The sequence below is a fragment of the Sycon ciliatum genome, chromosome 1, assembly GCF_964019385.1.
Source record: "Sycon ciliatum chromosome 1, ocSycCili1.1, whole genome shotgun sequence".
Taxonomy (NCBI): Eukaryota; Metazoa; Porifera; class Calcarea; order Leucosolenida; family Sycettidae; genus Sycon; species Sycon ciliatum.
In genome coordinates this window covers 69,352,549-69,380,548 of record NC_088643.1, presented here as the reverse complement: position 1 = coordinate 69,380,548, position 28,000 = coordinate 69,352,549, and the positions used below count along the sequence as shown (strand labels likewise).

Sequence of the window (28,000 nt, the reverse complement as noted above, 5' to 3'; positions counted from 1 at the left end):
CCTTCCGTGATGGACGGATAGCTTTCTTTCTCTCTTGTTTCACCTGTATCATACTGTTCCTGTATCCTGTAAATATCCCAGAACTGAGTTGTGTGAGCTTGTTGTCGGTTGGATCAAAAGGCCTTTCAATGTTTACCAGGACACCCTTTCAATGATTACCAGGACACCCTTTCAATGATTACCAGGACACCCTGCTGCAAGTATTTAAGTACCATCACAATGCGGCCATAGTCAGAATATATAATAGTGCACTCGTGCATGCATGCATGTACACACACACACACACACACACACACACACACCTCACACACACACACACCTCAGACACACACACACACACACACGCACGCACGCACGCATGCATGGCATGGCAGATGTGTAGCACCCGAACTGCAACCTTACAATGAAGGGACTGATGATCAATCCAATTATATGAGCGCGCGCGCGCGTGTGTGTGTGCGTGCGTGCGTGTGTGTGTGTATGTGTGATGTGGTGTGTAATGTGTGTGTTCACTTGGCAAATCTGATGATCATACGCATGTGACTTTGCATGGCTATGCCAGAGCTTTGGAGAGTGCACTGAATACAATACTCACAATGACATCAGACGACGATGGGGTCTTCTTCATGATGGGAACATCGTCGATTACCTTCATGGAATCAGTCAGTCAAATACGTAGTAAAACCAACAACAAACAAAACATACACAGAAATAGTCACGATCTTCAGCATGCGGAGACGTGGAGATATTTTAAAAATCGGCAACATGTGTAATACACCGATGATGCAAAATGGGTGAACTATTGGCAACTTCTTTATTCGGTGCAGCCGAGAGTCAGTTTTCGGAACTGAGGTGCTTTCGAGTGCCTGTAGTACGCTGCAATGGAGTTTATAGTTCTGAAGAAACATGTAACATACCGATGAAAAACAGAGTACAATACTAGTAGTGTATTGTACAAAGAGAAAGGACCAAGGAACTACAAGTTATGCTATACTGTCCACTAACACCACCAGTTACTAAACAATCAGCTCATGCGATAACATTGCACGACACTGACCGACGGTACTGACGTTCTACAACTAACGGGCTAACAGCTCTAGCACATCTTGGATGCGCACTCCAACAGCCTTCCAACTTGGAAGGTTCTAAGTTATAGAAATAACATAAGGAGGGGAAGGTGAGCACAACCAAGATAAGCACGAGTTGAAAGTCTCAGCTGTGAAGGACGTTGGCGGATGTTCATGCATGTCGATGACGATACTGGAAAGACCATTGGACAATACGGTCAAACCACGATTCAAGAACGCAAAGCAATATTCCACACAACTTGCGTGGCTCAAAAGATGCGAAGATCAAGATGTGTTAGAGCTGTTAGCCAGTTAGTTGTAGAACGTCAGTACCGTCGGTCAGTGTCGTGCAATGTTATCGTATTAGCTGATTGTTTAGTAACTGGTGGTGTTAGTGGACAGTAAAGCGTAACTTGTAGTTCCTTGGTCCTTTCTTTTTTGTACAATACTAGTATTTATATTATTGTAATTTCCGCGTGATGCAACAAGTCTCACAGAGCATACAGAGTGAGTGATGCAACAAGTCTCACAGAGCATACAGAGTGAGTGATGCAACAAGTCTCACAGAGCATACAGAGCAATGGTGTTGACAATACTGTCTAAATCAGCTGCTGGCATGTACTCAGCTGGCATGTACTCAGCTGGCATGTACTCAGCTGGCATGTACTCTTTAAAAACAGCTTGTTGCCACGCATACCTCTAGGTAGGATGCTGGAATGATGCCCTTCAGACCTGGCATGAGCATTCCCTCGTACCAATTCTTGTCCACCTTGCGTATTAGTGTCACCTCATCGCCCTGCACAGACACAGAAAATCAGAAAAAGAAGGCATTCTAAAACACCTGTCTCTGGGCACATTGTACTCTAAGAGTCAAACATTGAGGACGGTACAGCGGTGTATGGAGTGCTATGAATAAACGAGGATACGGAACAGAAGGACAAACTGGAATGAAACAACTGAAGCAGATAACTCAGCCGCATGATCACAGACCGTGGTTATCAGTTGCTTTCAATACACCAGACGAAGTGCAAAGCCACCAAAATAGACGTTGCTTCAGTACAGCAACCTGCAACGCGCGTGCATTTGATTGGTGGATCTTCATACTTTTCACAATTACCTTGGAGAGACTCAGCTCTCGGATACTCTCAGCCTGGAAGCTATAGCGTGCCTTGGCCAGCCCGCCACTCGGTTTCTTCTCTCGCACCTCTACGGTTCCCTGGTTAGGCGATGTTTGACTTTCACGTTTCTCATTGTTAGATTCTTGCGCACTTGGCTCCGGAGTTTTTGCTGAAGGTGATTTCACTCGTTGAGTTGGTGCCAGGACAACCTGGATATCAAAACACAGAACACACGGCACGTGTACCTTACCATCCTGGCCACTATAGCACTGAGTGTACTGTGTAGCATGGGCGTGAGTTCCTCTGCTCAAAAATGTCTAACACTATGTTTTAGTAGGTCCTCTCTCAAATTTCTTTCATGATTCTCGTGAAACCTTGTTCTAGCGACTACATATGGGAGCAGCCAATCGAGGTCTTCGGGCACATTTAGCTCATTCAGTGCCAAAGGAAAGCTCTCGCACCAAACAGGCAGACGCACAGGCCACGTTTCAAAGGTTTCTTGTACATCATCAAGACTCAGTCATGGTGTACTCAAGAGAGCGTCTTTTTACCACTTCACGCAGCCATATGTTGGACACAATAGGAGATGAGGCATGCTTGCAGAAATCGAATCATACCTTTACATATGTCGTGGGGAATATTCCCTTCATCCCATTGACACTGCCCTCCATCCAATTAGCATCAACGCGACGAGTGAGAACGATGTCATCCCCACGCTTCAGGGGAATCTCTCTACGCACGTACAGACAGGCAGAAAGAGCATTTGGAGAAATGACCTAACTAAGTTATCACTTATCAGCACAATCCCACATACTTGGTTATCAGGTTACTGGGAGGACCAGCGCTAAATTTCAAATGCATTTTCCAGGAGAAAATTGCTTCGCATGAGACTTGTTAACGCCATTTTCTACATCCTTACGGTAGCACAGTTCTGAGGAAATGAACGCAGCACTCTGACAAGCTGATGCTTCTCTACCACCCGAGCCCCTGCAATGCAGTCCCGAAGGATCAATGGGACAGGATCAGGCAGGTTGCATAAGATAATTCCTGCTTACCGCTTGCCTTGTGGTGCAAAATTGTATAGGGCAGTCCCAAAGCCTTGGCCAGGTTCCAGCTGCACAGAAAGGCATACAGTACAATGTTTTCATGAAGACTTCAACAAACTGTAGTGTGCCTGGACAAACCTATGGCTAGGTGAAATTTCTACTCTAGTGAGTTGACGGGAATCCACACACCCACACAACAAACATATGCACATGCTGACAAGCAGACACAGACATACAAACAGACAGACACACCACACATACACCCATGGGTGCATGTCAATTGTACGAATTCCCGGCAACAGCTAAGAGCTGTCGCATGTACGCACCACGGATAACGATTCTCCGCATTTGAAGCCGATACCAACCCAACTAAATACACTTGAATTATAGGTCCCTATAGGTAACATTGTGAACCACCAGCATTAGTATCAGCACCAGCACTGACACCAGCATCAGCATCAATACAAGCACGCACTCCTATCAGAAGAGAATCCATATGGGGAAACCAGTGCTATCAAATGTGGGGAACATACTTTAACATCCGGTATAAGTGAACCATCTTGGTGGGAAGAGCCACTAGGACCATCATGCTCATCAACCTGTGCCTGGGATGGCGCTGTCTCAACCGCGGTATTGGATACCGGTTGGGTGTTGACTTCTGCAGAAGTGGGGATAGTGGCAGGCGCGGACAGGTCAGCTCTCGGAACAGCGGCAACTGGAGCAGATGGCGGCGCTCTACCAGGTTTCTTTACGCTGACTTTCTCCTTCGGCTTGTCATCAACTGCAACCGCTGCAGTCGATGCTGGCTGTATCCTTCCCTGCGCTGGCTGTGGAGCTGCAGCTGGCTGCTGGCTCTGGGACTTAGCCTGAACTTGAGCCTCCAGCAAAGCATCCAGTGCCTTCGTTGTATCTGTCAGGCTTAGATCCTCTTCCACAGGTCTGAATGCAACCACCTCAGGCTGTGGCGGTGGAAGATCAATCACAAAAGCTTCGACTGGCGGTTTAAGTTGCATGACAGCCTCTGGCTCAACAGAGATCTTTGTAGAGGGCGGCGGGGCAGCAATTTCTCTGGCAGGTTCGGCTACTGGTGGAGCGGCCTTGCTGTTAGCCACAGGAGCTACTGCTGCAACAGAAGCAGGTGGGGGAGGCGAGGGACTGGCAGAGACGGGAGCAGGTTGTGGTTGGCTTTGGGTCATCTCAGCCGGGAAGGTGATAACATGATTGCTCGATCGCTTCGGAGCACATGTCACCGCCTCCTCGGGCTGCTGCTGCTGCTGTTTGCGGTGCCCACCTTCCACCAGCTTCTTCTCCAGTACATTCTCCATTTTGTTCTGATGGTGAGGTGCTTGGGAGTTTAGAACCGAAGCATTCCTATTTGTTTCAACGCCTGGCTGCCAGGTTGGCTTCTTGCGCACCTCCTTCTGTGCAGCAGTGGTTGCAGCCACCTCCAGGTCAGAGATAGCTTCATTTAGGTCGGATAGAGCAGCATTCAGGTTGTTGTAACTCTCCGTTGGCGCAGGCTCTGGTGTGGAACGGAGAGGAGACGGGGTGCTGCGTTTCGATGCTTCCGATGTGCTTTCTGGTCTTGCACTTGTGCGAGGTAAGCTGTTTGATTTGGCTGATGCCGGCTTTGCAGCCGTTGTCGGAGGAGGAGGCTTTGAGCTGGCGGAATTGGCGGCATTTCTCTGGGACCATGTGGATGCTGGCGAGACAGTGCTTACTGCAATGTACATGTCACATGCATACCCGCACACAAATGCACACACACATGCAAACAAACACACACACACACAGCCATACAATCAGATCAACAGAAAACATACCCGAAACTTTCCGTTTAGTGTGTACATGCATTAATAGCTACCCAACTGGGGATAAATGAAGACTGCAGAGCCTTTCAGCAAAAAATGGAAGTATCTTCACTTTTTGTTATGTTCATAAGCAGGTAACACGCAGGTAACACGCAGGGGCATGCTACAACTGTGGCACAGTGACTCACTTCCAGATCGATTTTGGCTGCCAGCAGGCGAGAGGCCGCTCTCCTTGGGTGCGGTTGTAACATCCTTCTTGCGGAAAAAGTCAGCACGGGCAGAGACTGATGGTGGTGGTTCTTTGGAGCCACGGCGAGGTAGTGAACTTGCACCAGACTGAACAGATGGGCCAGCGGAATAGCGGCGGTCCTCGTGTGTCTTTGCCGAGCTTGCAACATTGGCAGAGCTTGTGCTTTGTGGGCGGGAAGAGGTCCTAAAACAAGCCAAGCACAATGCAGCGCAGATATAATTATTTAATGCTGTAACATGCAGTGCGTCTACATAGGCTTTGTGCTAATGCCAGTCCACCTTGAACTTCAGGTTTCTGATCCAGCAGGCTTCCGTACAAGGTTTCACAGGTAGATACTACAAGCAGCACTTCAACACAGGAGTAGTGCTACGCTCCTCTGCGGCAGCTTGACAATTTTGATCGGCTCCCAAGTACATCTGCACTTCTCAACTTGTGACCATGTACTGCATGCAACTGGTGTGTGTCCAGGAGCAACACACCCTAGTCACTGTTAGTCAGTCTTGTTCATGTACCGTCAGTTTCCAGGGAAGTTAGCCGCACTTTGAAACGCCTGAAATAACTCAAAAATAACCCCTGCGGCTTAGACTTCGAATGCTGGCCATGAATCAACCAGTGATACGGTGTGCCATGCATAAAATGTATGTATGGTGTCATTCCGGACTACTTTTTAGGTGTTTTTCATGCACATAAATCCATCATTGCAGTTGTACGATCCTTCTACGTTGTCAGTTCAGAGTGAGGGACAAACAAAGAAACTTTAGCTGGAACTTAAGTCATGCTTCTCAACTTTTTAACCATTAATTAACGTCTTGTATGTACTCATCAAGTTCGGATGGCCAAAATTTTTAAATCTGACGTGCGGCTTATACTCCAAACGTCGAAAAAGATACGAATTTGAGCTCTAAAGGGGAGGGGGTGCGGCTTAGACCCCGGTGCGGCTAACACCCCGGAGAATACGGTACATGCAACCTAACCATATCGGAGAACACCATGCAGCTAGCCAAGCTAAACAACATTAAACGCACACCACACACTCTGAAAAATCCTCTCACCATTTTGGTACTGATGCGGTAGTGGAGGACGTTGGCAGTGACTAAAGACAAGATGCAAAGCACATAGGCAAAAACAATGTATTGACAATGTATTACCGGTAGTTGTGCGAATGCTTTAGAAACATCAGGTGACCTGCCTAACCCGATGAGCTCCTCATCCCATCCTCTATTTTTCTCTCTCTTTTCCTTGCCTGTCTGCGTGCCTTTCTGTGTGTCTGTGCATGTCTGTGTGTGTGTCTGTGTGTGTCTGTCTGTCTGCCGGGCTCCCTATCCTCCATAACATGCAGTGCATGTTATATATCTGAAAGGCTCAATCAATCCAATTCCTACCTTCCTTGATTCGCCACTGTATGAAGTTGGTGATTTCAAACCAGTCGTCTCGCTGACTCCAGATGATGAAGAGTGGATAGTCTTGAACATTTCCTTGTACCATCCTTTGCCCTTGGCCTTCTGACCACCCTCAATGGGCTACAGAGTATTCCAAAAACACAAGATCACATTCAAAATAGACTGATAAAACGACAATAGTGAAGATGATAACAATGACGACACTGAGAGCGACATCATAACTGCACCAATGGCAACGTTCCTTTTCGCAAGGCGACTTGAAGGCGTACACAAAACACTTTCACACTGACACCAACGTGCAGCATGCTACGAAAATACCGATACACAGTGCTGTTAGACATCACGTGACACCTACCAGGTCTACAAGTGATGTGGATGATGACTGTGCTGCCGGACCATCAGACACTACAAGGAACAGAAGAAATCAACACAGGAACAGAGCGTGGCTTTACACGGTTTATTTTTTATGCACATGCTGATGAAAGACACAATAAATTAGTACAGACTGTCATACTGCTGCTGCTTCCCATCTGCACAAATTACTTACCCGTGGAGGCAGAAGATTCAGACGGAGTTGTAGATCTGCATGTCAGAGGCAACAACAATGAAAACATAACATTACGATATGTTGACAAACAACTATTATCATTTTCCTGGGACAGTCTGGCAGTGGTGCAGCATTGTGCACAATTTCATATATCAGGCAATGCTACTAGCTACATCTTCAGAAAACTTGGTTAGTCTAAGCCACTTTACATATTCAGCACAAAGTGGATGGTGGGTGATGGCGGTCGTCGGAAAGGTGTTGTGATGAGAGGTGTTGAAACGTCCAGGAAACATGCCACAATTATTGCTTCAGTACCAAACTCTTTCTCTAACTGCATTCCAATACCATGATACGCCACCAGACATGCATGACCAGTGATTGAGAGAGCTCTGCGCTGTTGCCAAGCGTATGATGACGAATTTCAGCATAGCCTGTCCCCACCTGGCTTGCAGCACCTTGGTCCTGATCAACTCCTATTCACACTAGAACTACAAGCACTGATGAATGACATGCCTAGTGTTGCCAGAAGCTAACTTTGAGTACAATTAGAGTAAGCACAGGAGTCAGGAGCATTAGGAGTGGCATTTGATGCAATCATCCCAACAATGCCACTGTACACATACCATGACCATGATTTCACACTAGTAGTAATAAAGAATGACAATGCATGATGTGGCCATGATGACCATTGGATGAATTCCATAGCAACTCCAGGCATACAACTATCCCCCCCCCCCCAAGTAAGAGTGGGCAATTATTATGTTATTGTAGTTCTGCATACCTCAAGTAATGACTAACTACTCACCACAACTATTACAACTAGTATGCGGAGTAGTATGCGGAGTAGCCAGTGGTCATATTACCCTACTTCCCAGTACAGTGTACTAGTACTACTAGTTTTATAGACTGCTCACACACTCACAGTGATCAGGGTGTGATAAACGCCTTGTGGCTGGGAGAAGTGCTTGAAAACTACTTCACGAAAATGTAAAATCAGTTGGTTTGTCAGAGTGACACCACTCAGCCATGTGTTGCTACGTGTACAGATCATACTTGCTCAAGATAGTTTCCCACCGTCACCTGATCACATCCACCACCAAGTCACAACACTACAGCAGTCAGTACTGTACTATCTGATTCTCAATGTTCACTTCCGCCAGAAATAGTCTATGTAGGCGACACCACGCACGGACTGAGAGGGACAGTACCTCTGCTCGCTCTCACTCTCAAGGGGACGCCGGTTACTGGACACTGGGCACGGGTGGAATGTTATATTTATAAACAGGGACGTGTGGACTGTGGTGCGAACACTCGGCTTACCTTGCGGACTCTTGCTGTGCAGGCGGCTTGACAGGCTTCTCCTGCGTCGTGACCACGGGTGTCGGTGCTAGTGCGTTCCCGCTGGGAACCTGGGATGTAACGTGTCCAGAGTTGCTACCTTCATTGCCGCCGCTTTTCAGATCTCCAGAAGTAGCAGCAAGAGCTCCGGACTCGCCGGCTGTGGGGCGTTGTCCCGACACTGAAGAACTACTCGAGGACTTTGCAGCCGGTGTGGAAACTGAAGACGTAGAAGAAGACGATGCGGATACACGACTTCCGTTGCTGCTACTGCCAGAGCGGGCCCATGGAGGTGCCACCTTGGCCTTGCCAGCAGGGGATGTAACACTGGAAGCCGATGATGCAGACGTCCTCTGCTCGTCAAATACAGAGCTCGAGCGCTTGCTGGCAGCACCACTGCATAGGAAAAAATGGTCACAGCAAACATGTACATGTACATGTACCGATATCACCCACTCGTCCACTCGTCCACTCGTCCTTCTAACGCACGACACCAGCATGCCCCTTTTCTGCAAGCAGCAGCAAGCTGACTGCTCGTAGCTTACAATGACTATGTACTAGTAATGTAGTTCGAGCTTGGAACGATGCACCTGTCACGGAGAAAGCGCTACAAGTACAAGTACAAGCCGACTTACCAGTTTACTTTACACAATATTTCCCTCACACATACGCAACAGAGAAAGCAGAATAACAACACTGCATATCTCGGAATGGCATGACAGCGGTTCAGAAGCCCAGAACTAGTAATGCATAGATTAGAAGACTTAGAAAAATAGAAGCGAACAAGCACACTCTGTCCAGACTCCACACTGACACACATTCACTAAACTACTGATGCAAGTCCACCGGTTCGCTCCTCGCATACTCGACCACTCAAGCCAAGCAAAGCCAGCATACCGCTACACAACAACATAATCATTGCCACTGCAACCATCCTCCAACTCCAAGCATACTACAACATGTAGTAGGCGATGGAAACAACAGCACAGCAATGCTCACTCAGACGTACCGCGAAATGGAGAGAGTCAGAGATGCTCCGGCCGACTTCACTCTCTGCAGTGCATAGTTGTGCAGGCAGTCATCACAACTTTCGCCGTTGATGGCAACCAAGTAGTCGCTCTCTTTAAGTCCCGCTCGCTCAGCCTTGCCACCTGCCGTCACCTGGACACACGCAAGAGAGCAAAACCGTAACCCACATTATCTATTCCTCCAAAATGCTGCCCAAATGCTGCTGCTGTTCCTGCGTGCAATGCAAAAATGAGAACCCCAGCACACAAAAGAAATTCGTTTTTGTCTCCACGACTTCGAAAACAGCCAGAAACAACATACAGGAGCGCACTCACTTTGAGAATTCGTAGCGGTGACCGGAACTCTCGTCCACCTTGCAGACGGAAGCCCCACGGTGCACCACCAGTGAGCACCACATCAAAATGCTCGCCATCGCTCGCCATCTCAGGAAAGCGCACTGGCCGACAGTGCCAGGAGCAAACGAACAGCCACAACGGACGTGAAGACAGTGAAGTAATTAGTTTACAGAGATACTACTGTATCTTCTGGACCAAATCCGCTACCTTTTACTGACTACAATCTGCATTCAAAACACAACAACTCAAACGCCTTCAAACACGCGCTTCAAACAGTGAAACACAGCATAGCACTGCATGCGCGCATATATGCGCTGATGCATGAGCGTTGACCATGTTGACGGAGGGAGCTAGCTAGCTGCATGTAATGCATTGATGGCTAGCTACGCGCGTGTGCACGCATGTGACTGGGTCACTGGTTGACCTGACAAGTCAACACTGAACAGTCTTCTTTGTACCCAATGATTATGTGTACAGTGTAGTATGCGGCCAGGGTATGCTATGTTCTGTAGAGTGTAGTACTACTTCTACTGACTGTACTTGCACGGTACATGTATGTCTACCAGCTGGCATCACGAAATGGCGTAGGGGCGGCAGACCGCGCCGCACCGACTGGCACAGACACTGCATGCAGCCGTCCTGTCGCTATGGTAACATTCACACTATCATGCATCGCTCATGCATCTTGCTTGCGAAAAAAGAAGAAGAAAAATCTGGAGCTACAAGTACAACTACAAGACTTAGTACGGTTCGTAGTGTAGAGCTACGTGTCAGTACCCGGTATACCGGCCGGTAGTCGACACTACAAACTGTAGACTGTAGTGTAGTCGCAGTGTAGTCTGTATATAGATGATAAAATATGAGGGCCAAAATAAACAACAATTATTTTGACTTGACCGTTGACGTTTGCTAGGTGGATCATGGTTTGTCAGATTGGAGATCGGGGACAGATCAGTGTTCTGTTCTTACCCTTATATTACCCCAGCGGCTTCTTCTCAAAGCTGCGCCTTACTACGTTTTACTATTTTTAAAAGTATTACTATTAGTATTAGCGAAACTAGCGGTTCCGTTCAGGTTGTGGTCTGGGACGTTGTGTCTAGTGGCTGGTGTATCGTTCTGGGGGCGACTGGAGACTGGAGTGGGTGCAGACTGCACATGTAATGTTCTATTTTGGAAAGGTAAGAAAATATTTGTGTAGTTCACTGCATGCTGCTAGTACTGCTAGTGCTACAATGACTATGCAGACATCAAGCTTGCAAGAGAGAGGGGTTATTCAACTAAGACTTTTTCAAATCGGATGCAGGCGTTACTACCTGATGCTACCAAAAGTATGTTTAAGTCCCCAGTGCTCATAGGGCCTAGGGGGCTTATAATACTCTTGATACTACTATGTAGATTTTAATTTCTACCGCCCACGCCCGCACAAAGTCCTTGGCTACAAAAATATTGAAAATCCCTCCAAATCTCTACAAACCAAACTTCAAATTCCTTTCCAAATTTTCCCTGAAGATGAAAAGGAATTTGAAGTCTGGTTTGGAGAGATTCTCGATTATTACTATTATTATTATTATTTCGAAAGAAAAGGTGTCAGCACCGACGCAATCCACACAGTCAAGTAAGCCAATTTGGTAACCGAACGTTTCCATTCCCTTCTCATCATGAGTAAGTACAGGGAATAATGGAAAATGTCAAAATACAGCAATTAAGGGCGCGTTCAGACTACCGTGAATCCCGTCAAACCTTGAAAGGCGATAAACCGTGAAGGACATTCACACTACCGATAAACTAACGTTACCGGTACGTAAGTCACAGTCCCCACTTCCGCTGCATAGCTCGCTGAGCATCCCATTGCTTTGTAAGTTGCTAATCCCTTCCCACTTTGTGTACGTGCTCTTCATTTTCTTTTTTCTCTTCTTCCGTGGTTGGTCTCACCCTCTCCTCAATTCAATTGGCTGTCTTGACATGCCACGAGGTGCAGAAATAAATAAATAAATATTTAAATAAATAAGTTTTGCAGCTCTCACCACGGCACTGAGAAGGGATTTTCCCTTTTTCCCAGCCTGAGCACTCTTTTTACTGCCGGAATGCAGTAACCGCCGCAGCAGGCGCGGCAGTAAAACTTTTCCGCCGGTAACGTGCCAGTAACGTCACGTGATCAAATCACCTTGGAAACTTTCCCATTCCATCACTTTTTATCGGTAGTCTGAACGCGCCCTTATAGAGCTACAGCAAAAGCATAGATCGAGAACCTCACGCTATACTTGTGAAAAATTATTCAGCAGAACAGGTCAAGCACAGGGTGAAGGTGAAGAAATGGCTAAAACAGAATGAACATTTGTCTGTTTTGGAAGCGTTATATATCCGTAAGTTGTCCCCTGAACTATGTGTTCAGAAAAAAAGTTTTGTTACTTCAGTTGTTTGGCACTAATCCTCGTGAAAGTGTCAGGAGTGCTTTTCCTCACTGATGTTTTCATTATGTTAAGTCATTTCTTCAGGCTTCACCCTGTTTTTGACCTGTTCTGCTGATTTTTCCACACGTATAGCGTGAGGTTCTCGATCTATGCTTTTTCTGTAGTTCTATAAATTGCTGTATTTTGACATTTTTCCATTATTTCCTGTACTTACTCATGATGAGAAGGGAACGAAAACGTTCGGTTACCAAATTGGCTTACTTGACTGTGTGGATTGCGTCGGTGCTGACACCTTTTCTTTCGAAATTGGATACGCCTCCAATTTTTTCCTTACATTATTACTATTAGGAAATTAGAGGCCACATGCCACGTACTGCTCTTTTCTCTCCGAAACTCAACACTTGCAAGCCAGATATGAAAGAAAGAAAAAATCAACAGTCACACCACCGGGACTCGAACCAGGGACCTTGCTATTCGCGAGCAATGCTCTAACCAACTGAGCTACAGTATGACTCTTATCCACGGTGATGGTAAATCTATCCTTCTTCGATCAATCAATGTCTGGCTTGCATCATCATACTGGCAACTCACACCAATCAAGAGGGCCCTCGGCCATTCGCTTGATATCATGGGGAGCGCATAAAACTATGTCCACTGCGATCAAATACAAATTGCAATTTCAAATTTGGACTTCACGGAGAATTTCAAATTGTTAGGAAATTAGAGGCCACATGCCACGTACTGCTCTTTTCTCTCTGAAACTCGCTTGCATCTTGATGCGGCATCCTTAGCTCTAGCCTACATGTTGTTGTTGTTGTTGTTGTTGTTGTTGTTGTTGTTGTTGTTGTTGTTGTTGTTGTTGTTGTTGTTGTTGTTGTTGTTGTTGATTTATATTTTACAAACGGGCAATGGTGCCCAATTCTATGGAAGCGAATTTCAAAGGGGAGAGAGCTACGGGGAGAGAGAGAGAGAGAGAGAGAGAGAGAGAGAGAGAGAGAGAGAGAGAGAGAGAGAGAGAGAGAGAGAGAGAGAGATAGAGGGATAGAGGGTGAGTGAATGAGAGAGAGAGTATGTGTGTGTGTGTGTGTGAGAGAGAGAGAGAGAGAAAGAGAGAGAGAGTGTGTGTGTGTATGTTTGTGTGTGTGTGTGTGTGTGTGTGTGTGTGTGTGTGTGTGTGTGTGTGTGTGTGTGTGTGAGAGAGAGAGAGAGAGAGAGAGAGAGAGAGAGAGAGATGTATACACTGCACAGTACTGCAAGTACTGTTCAAATGTTCGATATCTCTCACTATCGATATCTCTCGGCAGCAAGACATGGCTCCATCGTTATCTCCACAGAACCTGGTCTGACCCAGTCATTGTTGTACTGCTGTGTCCAGTCCCGTTTCTTGACTGTGTCTAGGCTGGGTTGCCACACCTGCCGACATGTCAGTAGCCTGCTGATTTTTGAGGCCTGTCATGACCTGCCGACAATTGACCTTCTCCTGCCGACAACAGCCATGAAAGTGTCCAAGTTTGACCTTGTGCGTGGTTTTGAAGTCCCCACTTCCATCCAATATGCCACCGCCCCCGCTGTACAGCATCTGATGGTTCTGTGATATTCAGAAAAAAAAGAAGAAGAAAAATGATCCAGATTTTGGCTTTTACTGCTCATCACGACTGTTTCCATAGCTCATTCCTAAGGGGCTTACGAATCATCAGCTGTCTGGGGAATACAGAAAACTCAGCCTGAGTCTCACGCAAAGCCGTGAAAGGTTTTCTTAACAGTTCCGAGTGCGCATTTGCATGTGTATTGGGGTTACCCTGAAGGGAGGGGGGGGGGGGGGTCCGGGGGCAAAGACCCTGGATAATGCATTTTAATTTTTTTCATCCTCCTGATAATTGGCTATAATGATGTGGCAACACTGTCTAGGTCACTACCAAGCATGGTATCTGTTTGGTGTTTACCACTGTGTGTTCTGCTACTGCTATTCCAGGTCACTGTCCACAAGTTGTAACCATTTCCTGCTGTGCAGGCTGCAGTCCGCAGTGTTTGGGCAATGAATAGCTTAGCAGAACGACTAGCATCGCTGGGCAACTGGCCGAAAGAGGACACTGTTTCTGGCCGGCAGCTTGCGACAGCGGGGTTTACCTACTTAGGCCAAGGAGACACCGTAACGTGCCTGGAATGCAATGGCCGGTTGAGTGACTGGGTTGATGGGGACCGTCCTGCCAGTCAACATGCCAGGTGGTTTCCGTCCTGTTCGTACATCAGATGTCAGCACCCTGTCCAAGTGCGCACGGCTATGCAGGAGGAGAGAGATCGTCTAGCTACGTTTCCGCCGACCTGGTGCTGCGCCGGGATGAACGCCGGCGGCGGAGGCACGAGCTGCAGTCCTGCTTGCTGTAACGAGCTTGCCGGAGAAGGCTTCTTCCACGGCAGTGATCGGACTGTCTGCTGCGTGCGGTGCCTGGCTGACTTTGAAATTCCATCCAATGAAGACGATGGCTGGGAGCTGCATGCGCAAGCAAATCATGTCTGTGAGAAAGTTATCGAGGACATGCTGCCGCCCGTACAACACATGCTCAAGACCAGTGGGCAAGCACGGCTAGCCACGTTTGCCAACTGGCCTCTGGATGACGTTGTTCATCCGCAGAAGCTGGCTGATGCGGGACTGTACTACACGCTGCGGCAGGATGTTGTCCGATGCCCGTTCTGCAATAGTGGCAACAAGGACTGGGAGGAAGGTGATGAGCCATGGGAGGAACATGCCAAAGCCTTTCCAGACTGTCCAGTGGTCAGGGACTACCAGCAGTTTAATGACACGGAGTCGCGGTGTAAATCCTTTCCAGATGATATGAGTATGCCGTTCGATGTTGTCAAGTCGGTGGCACAGGCTGGATTTTTCTACGGAAACAAGGATGGGCTTTTGCATTGCTATCGGTGTCGACTGGTTGTGGAGAGATTTCCCGATGGACGCTGTCCATGGCTAGAGCATGGTGACAAGTCCCCGCACTGTCCTCACTTCCTTCGCTGGGCACCGGTTGATATCATCTCCGATCGTTTCTGCTTGGCGTCAGCCCGGCAGGAGTCGTTCGCTGCCCTTTCATACCTGTCGGCCGAGATTAGCCACCAGCTGTTCACAGAGAGCGGTTTCTTCTACTGCTACACTGGCGATGTGGTGCGCTGCTATGGCTGCGGTCAGGTGCTGTGCTACTGGGATCCTGGCGATGACGTGTGGCTGGAGCATTGGCGCCATTCACGGCACTGTTCACTCCTGGCTAGAAAGCCGCCGGGATCGCCGTCTTGGTTGTCCGTGTGTCTGGAGAGTAGGATCACGGATGAAGAACTGAAGATGGTCGTCGAATCAAGCACAGCGTTTCGGGTGCTGACTGCCCTGCAAAATTGGCCGGATGGCGCCCCTCTGACAAGGAACATCCTGCTCCAACAGATTTCCGCCAGCCGGTATGGACCCAATGGTCACCAGCGTGCGGCTTCTGGGTACACTGCGCAAGCGACTGCCCCCATGCTGCCTGCAGCACCCGAGCCACCAGCAAAGAGGGCAGCGGATGCCGACCGTCATGCGTGCAAGGTCTGCATGGACAATGACGTGGCGGTGGTGTTTCAGCCGTGCAAGCACATGGTATGCTGTGAGGAGTGCAGTGGCCAGGTACAGCGCTGTCCTTTATGCCGCGCTGCTATCACAGACAAAATGACCGTGTATCTATGAGCAGCCGCTACTGTCACTGCTGGTGGACCTACAGCGGGTGCAGCCATGACGGGTGAAGTGAAACACGAAGGCCCGTGCAGGTACCTCCTGTCTGTGTTGAAAGACAGAATGCTTCAGCAAATCTCAGTCATCGTGGTTCGTGGTATGCAGCAGTGTGGTCCGATTTTGATGCGTTTCAAAGTGTGTCTCGACTCTTTAGTGTGAACTCGAATATGCTGTGCACATTAGCCATGATCCACGGAGCCGCTACATACACATACCACTAACCTGGTGTGATCCATTATTACTTCAGAAGAGGCGGTCATACCATACCGGTACCCCCCCCCCCCCCCCCCCACACACACATTTTGTTGGAACTCAGAACATTTGTATCTGTTGAACAATTTATGAGATTTGCCAAGATTTTCTGATTTTACCTCTAGTCTAAGGTATGGTGGATAAGCCTTGATGGCCATGATTTCCATTGATATTAAAAAAAAACAACAACACTATAATACATGGCAATCAGCCCACACGGAGTAGCACCTGGTCCCCTGAGTTGTCATGCCCATGCTAGATCAATCTGGCCCCTCACATGTCACTGTTTCTGTATGCATGATTCAAGCACAGTTACGTTATGTGCAGGTTGGTACAAGAGTACTCAACACTTCATCAGACTGTGACGGGAGTTTACTGTTCACACACGTGTCGTGTATACAAAACTACTGAGGCTGACCGTTAGTCTTTGGGGAAAGAACCTCCAATGATTCACACAATCATGTTCATGCATTTTCTCAGTTTGAAAGCAGCAGCAGCTGTCTGGCTGGTGGATGATGGTACATGTACTCCTTACTGCACTTCTATCTAGAGCTAGACTAGACTAGACTAGAGCTAGGTTTGCTGGTGAAGAGTTCAATGGGAGGTATGCATCTAAGATGGCCGTCACCTTTTGCGGGGCAAGTTACCCCATACTTGGCAGGTACAACCCGTTATTGTACATTTAGGAGTATGACCTCACAAAGTTCATGACCTTTTATGCAGAGCTGGTATCACAGTGTGTACGGTTGTAGTGGACTTGCCCCGCAAAACCTAACGGCGGGAAATTGATGAATACGTCCCATTGTCTGCGTTCATGATATGAGTACTAGCTTTTTACTCAGATTCCCGGTATCAGGTGCAATTGTCACGGTATCATGCCGATAAAAGGAGTATTTTTTTGTGTCCGTGTCTGTGATGGTATCATACAGTAAATATCGGATATAACGTGCCCCTTTGATTTTCGAAAATGTATCACTATATCCGGTGCATCACTATAGCCGATTTGCATGTTTGACCGACACATGGCACATGACTGCACATGAAATGATGCGTACACGCTGGAAAAAGCATGCTGAAAGTGCATGCATGCTCCGCGGACTGTGTACCGCGTACCGGTGCATGACACAGAGCAGTGCATGGCAGTGCAGTACGAGTACAGACTGTACATGTACTAGAACTTCGATACATCATGTGGCATGGCTGCTTCTTCAGCGTGTTCTCCAAAAAAAGCCTGAGCTGGATCCGTGCTCACGTAGATCGTAGATCTACTCGGTGTCCAACGAGTTGCGTAGAGCCAGAAATAGACATGAGTGGCTGTGTACGTGAGTTGGCAACATCATCGTGAGAGGCAACACAGCCAGAAACGGACAAGAGCATGCAGAAAGATCACTCTTGATCATTATATGCGATATTTTCCTGTACATTTGATATGGTTTGCTTCCTGAAGGCCATCACAATAAGCGATATATCGGTATAGCCGATAATAGTGTATATAGTGATATTTTAGCTGTATTTTTTCTGATTTGATTTTGATTTTGACGTGTTCTATCACTATAACCGGTATTGGAAAGGCTTCCTGTCTGAAGCCTTTCCATACTGGTACTCGATGTTCCAGTTTTGTGACACGAGAATGGCACGAGAATTAGTGTACCGCTGAGTGTACCGCTATACACGTGGTCGACACGTAGTCGACACATTGTTGATACTTTTTTGACACGTGACCCCGTCAACGGTCTGCTTTAACGCTTTGTGCCAATGCCACTCGGTAAACGCCGATGTCGCGTACGACAAAGACGACTATCACGTACGCGAAATAGTTGAGAATTGCATGACGTGGACCTGACGGCAAGGACAACTGCGAGGAGGCCCCTTTCGGTACCCCTGACGGGAAGGAGAACTGCAGAAGTCGACGAAGTCGAACGAGGAGGCCCCTTTTCCGTACCCCATACTGCAAAGTGCCATTGATGGATACCTTTTGCACCTGGAACGACCCCTTAAACGCTGTCGCGGCGACTATCCCGTACGCGAAATAGTTGAGAACTGCTGACGTGGACCTTTTGCACCTGGAACGGCCCCGTAAACGCTGTCGTGTCGGCGGAGTGAATGTGCAGCAGGGAGTCGTCAAATTTGACGACTCCCTGATGTGCAGGGTACTAGGGTGAAAAGAATTGCTGCAAAGACGTCCCCTCTACTAGGCTCCAGGCCTTTGCCTTTGGAGACATCGTCGGCGAACTGAATGCGCAGGGCGAAAAGAATTGCTGCAAAGACGTCCGCTCTAGGCCTTTGGAGACATCGTGGGAACTCCTTCCGGTACTATACAAACTGCTGACGTGGCCGTGGACATGTACATGGAGAGTCATGGTGGGACTTCATGTACATGGATACATGGTGGGAATTCCTTCCGGCACCCCCGTACCGCAAAGCCAACGGTGGGGAAGGAGAAGTGCAGACGTGCAGGAAGACGAACGAGGAGGAACCAGGACGAGCGAGCAATGGCAGGACTGGCTGGACCATAAGTAATAGCTGAATTGTGCATGACAACTTGACATCCATGCGGCATTCGCCACTTGCCACTGCATATTTCTTGTCCACTAACAATGTCTCTCCTCTGCCCCCTGTGTGTCCACGGCCCTGTTGCTGAATTGGCCCGATGAATCGAATGTCTTCCGCAACTGGAACGGCCCCGTGAACGCTGTCGCGTCGGCGACTGAATGCGCAGGAGGGAAAATATTGCTGCGAAGACGTCTCTTCTAGACGACGGTAAGGCACCCCATTGATATGTTGCCAGTGTGTGCCAGGGTATCGCGCGATGGTGAATGAGGAATGATGAAGGGTACGGTGGGACTGTAGACCTGTTACCTTCTACTAACACGTTATCAGGTGGAGAGTGTCTTGTACTCACGTTATCAGGTCGAGAGCGTATTGTAGTCACTCTCTCTATTCCTGTACTTCATTACGTTTAAGGTGTACGTATAACTTTTCCAAAAAATTTAATGGTTCACGTCTTCAGATAGAGAGCGTATTGCACCCACTGTCTAGTCTCTGTAGTGCATTGAGATTTTGTTGATCGAACATGAAATGGATACACAGACAAAGCCAGGCCAAGTACATGGTGAGATGTCGCCAGAAGAACGTCTTCAGGTAGAGAGCGTATTGCACCCACTGTCTAGTCGATTTTGTGGATCGCACATGAAATGGATACACAGACAAAGCAGGCCAAGTACATGAGAGAGTGGAGAGAGTGGACGGCCTGCGGGTACTTCATTAAAGTTACCCGTGACATAACTAGGATAAAAGTTAATCACTGCAAAAACATTGCCAAGTATGTGAGCACTTTGGACTTGACAGAAGAGTGCTCGGGCGACGTTGACAAAACATACCGCGGTGACTGTCACTATCATGACAGCAGGGCACATCGCACGCAGCATCGCAGATCGTGTCGAATTGCGCATCATAATATTGCAAAATTGCTCCTGTGCATGCAAGTGGATTTCATTGCACTTCTCAGTTTGGGAAATGCTCGATTATGACAATTCTCCGTGTGAGTGCACTAGCCCTGAACAGACATGTACTTCAGAAGTAGGTGAACCGTTTGTGGTGTCTCATAGCCTACCTCACGACCTTCTGCTTTCTTTCTTCATCACTTGTACCTTGCAGGTTTATCATCCCGTGATGACCACATTGAAGTCTGAATTTGAAGTGTGAAGATGCTTCTCCAACCACATCGTACTTCTCTATTGCTTACATTGTGCTTCTACTGTGCATGTGTGTAACTTGTGGGGTAAACATGTGATGACATTGTATGCTGGCGACACGGTCAGATGTTCATGCGTCTAACGTACACCTGCATGTTATGCATTGAAAAGGGTTTGCCACTTGCGATCCTGGGACGAGTATCAGGTCCGCTTTGTCCTGTGTGGGCTGTATCAGATTGCTGTTCACTTCTCTATCTGTTGGATATGTGACTTTCTGCAAGTTTCTGGTGTATGATGGCCACGTCCTTGCTTGTCACTTTGTATGATATTACATTCTGTATTCGCTGCTTCATGGCATGGTCTGCAAACTGCAATCCTTGGGCAAATGTCATGTTTGCTATGTTGTGCTTTGGCCGTCAGCTTGTCTACACGCTGTAGTTGAATTATTTTTGTTTCACAACTGACTTCCTCAAGTACGGTGGCCACTGCTTTGCATGGCATTATACATGAAGAATTTCCTGTTTGTGTCGTGTGCATGTGCGTATGTGTGCGTGGCCACGTGTGTGTGCCGTGTGCATACACATGTTTGTGTATCTGTGTGCGGGGTAGCCAGGCGGGGAGGGCTGGTATGTATCAGTGTGTTATTGCAGTCGCATGGCTACATACAGTACATCGCGCGCGTGGTCATCATGTTTACCTTCGGGGTTGGGGTGGGGAGGGAACAGAAAAAGAGCTGAAATTATCCATATAAAAATCGCTCTGTGAGCGGTTCTGAAAAACCTTTACTGGTACTGCCCCGTCGTAAAAGTAAGAAATTAGAACTGGCCCATTGTCCCCCCAAATGCGAACTGATCCACCTAAATCGCGAATGACGGGACCCGAACGCACCAGTAGCACGAGGTTCCTACCTGTGGATGCAGATGGGGACGTTGGTCCGGACCATAGGCCATGTACTGTACTAGCGGTAGGCTTCCCTATCAAAATAATAAATTCTACTGCTACTACTGGTGTTACCCTATGATAATTGCCGTGATCCTGTGCCCTCCCGACCTCGTGCTACTGGTGCGTTCGGGTCCCGTCATTCGCGATTTAGGTGGATCAGTTCGCATTTGGGGGGACAATGGGCCAGTTCTAATTTCTTACTTTTACGACGGGGCAGTACCAGTAAAGGTTTTTCAGAACCGCTCACAGAGCGATTTTTATATGGATATATCATTATATCCGGTCACTTTATAAACGATACTTACTGTACCATTATCAGAAGCACTGCAACTACAGTAAATATCGGATATAACGTGCCCCTTTGATTTTCGAAAATGTATCACTATATCCGGTGCATCACTATAGCCGATTTGCATGTTTGACCGACACATGGCACATGACTGCACATGAAATGATGCGTACACGCTGGAAAAAGCATGCTGAAAGTGCATGCATGCTCCGCGGACTGTGTGAGAGGCAACACAGCCAGAAACAGACAAGAGCATGCAGAAAGATACAGAAAAGGACAAGACCATACAAAGGGAGCGAGGGGTAGCGCAGCCAGAAAAGGACATGTGCATACAGAAACGGACAAGAGCATACAAAGGGAGCACATTGCGAGGGGTAGCACAGCCAGAAACGGACATGTGTGTGCAGGTAAAATAATGGGTTGGTGCAAAAAGAGATCATGAGTACGTCGAGTGACATTCGTGACCACAGCATACAGGGACACCTGTCTAAAATTGAGAATTTTGAGAATTTTCTCTCAGCCACGTCTGCTGCCAGATGCAACCAGGCAACACTGGATCAGTTTTGGAAGAAGTGAACTTTATTGAAAAAACAATTGTTTTGTGATCATCACTCTTGATCATTATATGCGATATTTTCCTGTACATTTGATATGGTTTGCTTCCTGAAGTCCATCACAATAAGCGATATATCGGTATAGCCGATAATAGTGTATATAGTGATATTTTAGCTGTATTTTTTCTGATTTGATTTTGATTTTGACGTGTTCTCACTATAACCGGTATATCATTATATCCGGTCACTTTATAAACGATACTCACTGTACTTGTACTGGTACATGTATACAGTATGACTGTACAACTTGAAGGCGCCTCTGCAGACACAGACTGAATCACTACAAGTCACGGTATACACTATCAGCAAGAAGCGACTGGAAGCTAGGCCTGAAGGCCAGATTCCGCTTTAGATGGCAGTGACTAAGAGATTGTGAAATACGAGTATTGTGAAATATAGGAAGGACGAATGTGCGCCTCGTTTTCAACGGTGTGATAGTCGTGTACAACACGTCATAAACCAGGAAAAAATGATGGCGTGGAGAACTGCAACGTCAAGCCAACGCCATAGAGTTGTGATTGGTGGGTACACAAGGGTGCTTAGGAGATACTTCGGTACTATGCAGGATAGCGTCAATAAACGGGGAAATTTTGGTATAAAGAGATCAGTCGTAAAGGTTTGGTTCGTCACAAGTATGTCTGCGTGGCCAGCGGTGGACAAATCTTCAAAATAGAACAGATATCTGAAAGAGTAGGTGAATATAGCAGCGCTAACTGTGTGATTCTACAAGTCTAAGTTACGTAACAGGTTCAGGGTTGTATTGCACATTGCAGTCGAGTGCTGAAGAAACTAGATGAGAGTGCCATGGACTCAATGGTCTCAAGAGTTGAGGCTGTCATGGTTGATGATAAGGAGTGGGGAAATACAGGCACTCCGACATATGCACACTGGAAGATAGCTTCACCTGCTCAAAGTCACAGTGCTACCACTGATTGAAAGACAACGCGTAATACACTCCAGGCAACAGAATTTAACCTAGAAACGATGCGGCGGCAGTTTGGCAGGATGTATCAAGTTCCATCTTGCAGTATACTATGTATGATTCTAGCTAGTAGTCACCTTCCATTGTTGGTGTAGCGCTCCGCGGACGAGTTTTCACAATGGGCTCCAAGCGTGCAATATTAATCGGCGGAGCATGTCTTGGGAAAGCACGCGAAGATGTTGGGCTGCTTGGAGCGGAGGATACGGGCTGGTCGGCCAGGCACGGAAACGGTCTAGTACGGTACTTGCTCAGTGATGCCGAGCGCTGGTGCTTTGCCCGCCACGCCGCACGGGGACGCGGTGACTTTCCGCCAGCGGAATCGCTCGCGGCTCTGGTAGTGATGGGCATACTAGCAGCAGCTCCCCCTGAACTACTAATGTCATTGTCCAGAGGAACTGCCGGAGAAGAAACAGCTTGCGCACACGAAGGTTGATGTGTCATAGATGGTGGACTGGGTGGTAAAGCAGGCGTTGGAGATGAACAGGCGCTAGCTGATGACACGAGCTGCTCCATGATATCTCGCGCAGCGGGGAATGAAAACGGCGTCGGAGAGGCGTTGTCCTCCATGGACGCCGAGGACAGTGACTCCGGCGATGCCAGGCACTCTGACTTTGCAGCGACGTACTCGTCAAGCACGTCACGGTCTGCCGTCGACATAGTGCCCGGCACCGCATGCAGGTGCTGGTCCTGCGGGGTACCACCATCAGGCTGCTCCAGTGTCAAGTGACGCAGTATGGAGTTGCAGCTGTCGTCGAGCGATGCAGATGGCGACGGGAGCTGCGATGTGGAGCTTGTGCTGCGAAACGGTGGTGAGAGGCACTGTAGGATCTCTGTGCTGGAATTGGACGACAGTAGTGTTGAACTTGGTACTGGACTGCAACATGGACTAAGGTGACTGAAAGGGTGCTCCCCCTCAGTCAACGGTGAGTCACTAGCGCTACCCATCGCACTCTCTTCCACTATCAGCATTCTGCTGTTTATCTCATTGAACATGTTCTGGCCTCGGTGACGGTTTAGCAGCGATGCGATCAGCGCAAACGTCAAGCGTCGCTCTGGAGCAAGCTATAAAACACACACACATACACACACACGCACACACACACACACACACACACACACACACGCGCGCGTGCGCACACACACACACATACACACAGAAAGCACACAGGCACAGACCATCAATCACACAAGCGTTGCCTAGTGCAGGATATCATCACCAAGTACACATCTCACATTTGACCTATTCCGTCATGTGCCCTAGAAGAAAGAAAATTACAACTCCCGTTAGACTTGGTCAGACTGAATTTCTGCATCCGTAGGAATGCCACCAGCCTCAAGGATCAAGGCGCAGATGACACTCCAAGAGCTGTATGTGGTCATCCTCATCTCAATACTTCGGAAGTATGTCACATGCTTTGGACAAGGTGGCAGATACAGTGTGGCTGTTGGCTTTCCAAGATCAAACTGCTTGAAAATAGTTTGGTTTTGGTTGCGTTACTATTGCTTTGGCTGCACTTGGAGAGCAAAGAAAACAACACACACTACAGGGTATTACTAGCTACTGAAGTACTTACTTGGCAACAGTGAATACCCAGTCGGACCAAGATGGGCGGTGCACCAGCCACCATCTCCATCAGTTCACCCACATTCAGACCAAAGTCCTGCAGAGGACAGACAGCATACAGCAGCAGGTACTGTAGTGTAAGTAGGGATGTCAGCGAACGCACTGCGCAGGCCTCTGCGCATGCATTGCGTCATCGATTGTTTGAACGTGATCGCGGCCGACAGAGAAAACATGGCCGTGGTCTGTTTGCACCGCTGGGAGTCGTAAAATTACTGTTCTTCTGTCCCCGCGACCATTCAAATCATACGCGATACGGAGGACCCACGTACTCACCACGTTCTCCCCGGTCGATTTCTCTGAAAGTTTGCACATCGTGAAACACCAGTATGAGAGGTGTTCAGGCCAATTTTCAAGAGATTCCCCTGGTTGGATCGTTCCAAAATCGGACTTGCATTTCTCGCTCGCGGCCATTTCTTGCGCGATGGAAGCGCCCTGCCCTGGTGAGTAACCAGCATTGCGCTTGGTAGAGAGTTGCTGCAATCAGCTCCCTGATGTCTTCCCTGCCATTGTCAGAAGTGATGGACCATGAATTTGTTTGAGAGTCTCTGGATGCTACTATTCCTCGGCCTAGTTTTCAGCCATTCCGTGCATCTTCTTCACACGATTTATTTTGCAAAAAAATGAAAGTGTTCATGAGTTTTCTTGTCGGCCGCGCGCGTAGATGGGCCAGGCTGACCTGCGCAGATGAGCTGCGCAGTGCGTTCGCTGATATCCCTAGTGTAAGATCACATCTACATTCCTATCACTGTATTCCTATCACTGTATTCCTATCACTGTCAGCGGCATTGAGAGAATGATAGGACCACCAAAACAAAACTACACAAACGCTATTTGCAGCATAAAACCCCAACTACTAGTAAGTACAACAGGCATGACAATTACCTAATTGACTTGTTGACAATATCATTATGGTACAATGAAAGAAAAATGGCAACTCAATGTCAATTGCCAACCAGAAAACTCACTCTAGTCCTCGGTAAGTTCTCCGGGTCCGCTCCCACACGAGTCAGGATTTCACAGAGTATAATTCCAAAAGAGAAAACATCAGCCTGTAGACGCACACGCACCCACACACGATGGTGCATCCAACAACATGCACGCATACACACACACACACACAAACATGCATGCATAATAAACACAATGATAAGAAATTATGCGGAGATACAGGTGGAAAGGCTAGACCTGCAAAGTATGCATGCAAAGAAAACACATTGGGAACAGAATGAAACAAGTTATATGCTGCAATGCAGAGTTTTGCGCTAAGGTGATCTTCGGAACATCCGTATGGCATGTATTTCGCATCCGGGCTGAACAATATCGATTCCCTAGCTTCTACATAATTATTGTTTTGGTAGCGTGACTCAAGCACACTGTTCGGTCGATTGTACCTAACCCTCTTGTCACGAAAACAAAACAAAAAAACTAGAATGATAAAGTCCATTGCTAAGCCACCATATTCACAAGAGAGGCTACCGTTTGTGTGTGTGTAGAGGGGGGGGGGGGGGGGGGGTGTTAACCTGCATGCATGTGCGTGTGCGTTGTGTTGTGAAAGTGGGCCGCAGAGACGCACTCCGCTTACCTTCTCGTTGTACGGTTCGCCATTCAATACCTCCGGTGCCATCCAATACGGTGTGCCAACAACAGATAATACAGCCCTGCATTTCACAGTAAAAGCATGGGGGGGGGGGGGGGCATATCAGTTGAGTCTCTGATGCAAAGCGGTAAAAAAAACGGCACTGTAATATGCATGACTACAAAGCAGGCGCGTAGCTCGTGTGTAGTCAGCATAGTCTGGCCATCACACTAGAAAATGGCTGTCTTACGTTCTATATGGTCAAAATGGGCTCAATTGCAGCTATAAGGTTGCTGCCAGTGGTACGTAGTCACCACACCACAGATGTATTCTGGCTTTTAGTCACCACGCCATAGATGTACGAGCTACACCACAGCTGCTAAGGTAGTAGATTCATAGGCAAAACACAGATAATTTTCCCCTCTGGATGTCTCTTAACAGTACCAGCCCTTCAACTACATTACAAGTTAATTAAAGTGTAAGATGCGCTATCGGAGGCACAGTTCCAGAGTAGCCATGCAGTAAAATCGCACAATTCCGCGTAACAACCCTTGCTGGAGGTCTTACCCCGTGACGCATGGGATCTTTGCTGCCAGTCCAAAGTCAGCCACGACAGCTTCCATCTGCTCGCCTTCCACACGCAGCAACACATTCTGCAGAGGAAAAAGTGCCGCCAAACATACACACGCACACAGATTGCAAAAAGCAGTAGCAAGTAGGACAGATACCAATTGCCCAGTTAAACTGCCAGAAAACAGCAACAAGTTGAAAAAGAAGAAAATCACATAATTAATTGGAGGAAACCATGAGAACGGTGTAGGTTGGCTGGAGTCTCACCCTGAAGCAGAACTGATCATCTGTTAGTAGCCCCTCCCTCCCCCCCCCCCTCCCCCCCCCCCCTCCCCCCCCCCCCCTACACACATACGCGTGCGCATACACACACACACACACACACACCATACACACACACACACACACACACACACACACAACACACACACACACACACACACACACACACACACACAGAGATCACTACTACATTGTAGTTTAGTTTTACAGACGGGAGGATTGACAGCATACTGGATACAGATAACAGGATCTATGGGATGGGATGGAATACATAGTCATTAGGGACAACTCCAGCGGCATCACATTTCAATCACATTTCAATCACACATTTCAATCACACATCCACTCACTTCGCACATGATCCTCATATTGCTGCGGCATGCATGCAAACACCCACTTCTTTATATTGGCTAACACTCATAGTCGCAATGTCTCCAGGCTCACCCACAAACTCAGCACATAAAGTCATAATCATTGACATAATAATTGGTCCTGTACACCCATAACATGATCAAGGAGGTGCACACTTAGAAGAATCATAGCTGGTAATTGACAAGATTCAGTGACGGATTCAGTGACTACACTACTGACACTGTACAATGTACAGCCCAGTACATGATGATTGTACAGGGATACATTACACGCTGCGATAATAGCATTTCTGAAGTATCTAGCACCAGTTGCTGGGATATACTGGTGTCCACCCACTTACTTTGCCTCCAGTACTCTTAATTTGACACAACAGAGCCGCATATCATTTCAGTGCAACCCATCAACAGTACTTCTTTGTATTGAATTCAAGTGGCCATCTTCCCCCATCCCATAAGCTTTCCCATAAAGCTTTGCTTTATGACTGCTCTGACAAATTGTCAGTCCCCGACTGCATAGCTAACAGCTGGAGGCCAGATTCACTGGCGTGTAGAAGGCATCCAGTACAAACAGAGTCTTTGTTGCCTTTTTACTACTCTATCAAACGGAACACAGCATATTTTGTTTCATAAATTGCCAGCTGGTGATTTCATTACATGCTCTGCCTAAAACATCCTTGAAAATAGATCTGCTCCAGATGCC

At 47.7% G+C, this 28,000-nt stretch overlaps 3 protein-coding genes across 3 annotated transcripts; 1 reads left to right on the top strand and 2 right to left on the bottom strand.

Moving 5' to 3' along the window:
* Positions 1 to 595: 595 nt before the first annotated feature.
* On the bottom strand, positions 596 to 10,243 carry LOC135805140 (uncharacterized; the record flags this gene model as incomplete). Its single annotated transcript, XM_065319138.1, is given in 14 exon segments — positions 596 to 649; positions 1,765 to 1,863; positions 2,185 to 2,394; positions 2,803 to 2,917; positions 3,241 to 3,299; positions 3,765 to 4,951; positions 5,231 to 5,475; positions 6,345 to 6,385; positions 6,675 to 6,812; positions 7,048 to 7,097; positions 7,240 to 7,274; positions 8,560 to 8,973; positions 9,587 to 9,738; positions 9,921 to 10,243. Coding segments are annotated over 14 exon segments (2,907 nt in total), but the record flags the coding sequence as incomplete, so codon positions are not given.
* A 486-nt stretch (positions 10,244 to 10,729) lies between these two features.
* Positions 10,730 to 16,845, top strand: LOC135805131 (baculoviral IAP repeat-containing protein 7-like). Its single transcript, XM_065319131.1, has 2 exons — positions 10,730 to 11,119; positions 14,325 to 16,845. The coding sequence occupies exon 2, from the start codon at positions 14,388 to 14,390 to the stop codon at positions 16,056 to 16,058; it is 1,671 nt and encodes a 556-aa protein (XP_065175203.1). The 5' UTR covers positions 10,730 to 11,119; positions 14,325 to 14,387; the 3' UTR covers positions 16,059 to 16,845.
* A 5,310-nt stretch (positions 16,846 to 22,155) lies between these two features.
* LOC135805130 (dual specificity testis-specific protein kinase 2-like) lies at positions 22,156 to 26,730 on the bottom strand (the record flags this gene model as incomplete). Its single annotated transcript, XM_065319130.1, is given in 5 exon segments — positions 22,156 to 23,939; positions 24,452 to 24,538; positions 25,467 to 25,550; positions 26,084 to 26,159; positions 26,645 to 26,730. Coding segments are annotated over 5 exon segments (1,329 nt in total), but the record flags the coding sequence as incomplete, so codon positions are not given.
* Between the last annotated feature and the right edge of the window lie 1,270 nt (positions 26,731 to 28,000).

Excerpts from the sequence above, each read along its gene's own strand:
- LOC135805131 (XM_065319131.1), top strand. The coding sequence starts at position 14,388 with ATGAATAGCTTAGCAGAACGACTAGCATCGCTGGGCAACTGGCCGAAA.